The 915-nt window shown below is 41.4% G+C and overlaps 1 protein-coding gene across 2 annotated transcripts in view; it reads left to right on the forward strand.

The window, feature by feature from the left end:
* sycp3 (synaptonemal complex protein 3) overlaps window positions 1-915 on the forward strand; it is a 90,960-nt gene extending 90,045 nt beyond the window's left edge. For both annotated transcript variants that reach the window (XM_043716300.1, XM_043716301.1), the window contains exon 8: window positions 699-915. In XM_043716300.1, the coding sequence (XP_043572235.1) occupies window positions 699-752 (54 nt within the window). In that variant the 3' untranslated portion in view covers window positions 753-915. The remainder of the gene's footprint in view (window positions 1-698) is intronic.

Genomic DNA, 915 nt, shown 5'->3' on the forward strand with positions numbered 1-915 from the left:
AAACTGGGCAGATGGAAGCTACGGTCGCTCTCCATCGCGGGAAAAAACCTGGTCATCAGGTGTGAGGCACTGTCACTGTTGTTCTATGTGGCACAGGTCTGGCCTAGTCCCAGAACCTCAGGTGTAGACTGTCCCACCATTACATATTTCCCCAGTTCCAAAACCGCTGTCAATGCCACAATGAAATGGAACCCCTCTTTCCCACACCACTCCCTCAGCCAGGTGTTTACTTCCCTAACTCTCTTATCCCTAAGCTAATTTGCATGTGGCTCGGGCAGTAATTTTGAGATTATGACTCTTAATTTTGTACCTCGTGTTTGTTACTCCCCAAACAGTTATGATGTGACTTCTTGGCTGCATTACAAATGCAGAACTTCCATGTGCGTAATACCAGATTAACAATCTGAATTTGCTTGTGATGGTTTACAAGTAGATCAGTCACATCCTTCACAAGCAAACATGGGAGGTGCACTATTCACTGTACTTGTGTCGACCTGTACTTGAGTGTGCGTGACAATAAAATCTAATTCTAATTCTAAAATTTCTAACATTGAGGCACCTAATGTAAATCCAGTTAATTGATCTGGACAGAGTTGTCTACAAACAGTCCTTTCAGGGAGAAGTATAATTGAATCTTAGACGGGTGGCTTGTATTCCAATTGATCAGTAATGTGTTGTCTTTCTGTCCCACCACTTAGCAACAACAGGAGATGGCTACAGTACGGAAATCTCTACAATCTATGCTAATGTGACAGCATTCAGGAGATACACTGCTTGGAAACCATTCTACGAAATGTGGCTTTGTAACAGTAGCTGAGTTTATAGTTGATATTTTAAAATGCTGGTTAATTTTAAATCTACTTTCATGTTAATTGTAGCAGTAAAGATTAAGCTTTTCTGTGCTTGCCCATTTGG

Source organism: Chiloscyllium plagiosum, chromosome 26 (genome assembly GCF_004010195.1).
Source record: "Chiloscyllium plagiosum isolate BGI_BamShark_2017 chromosome 26, ASM401019v2, whole genome shotgun sequence".
In the NCBI taxonomy this organism is placed as follows: domain Eukaryota; kingdom Metazoa; phylum Chordata; class Chondrichthyes; order Orectolobiformes; family Hemiscylliidae; genus Chiloscyllium; species Chiloscyllium plagiosum.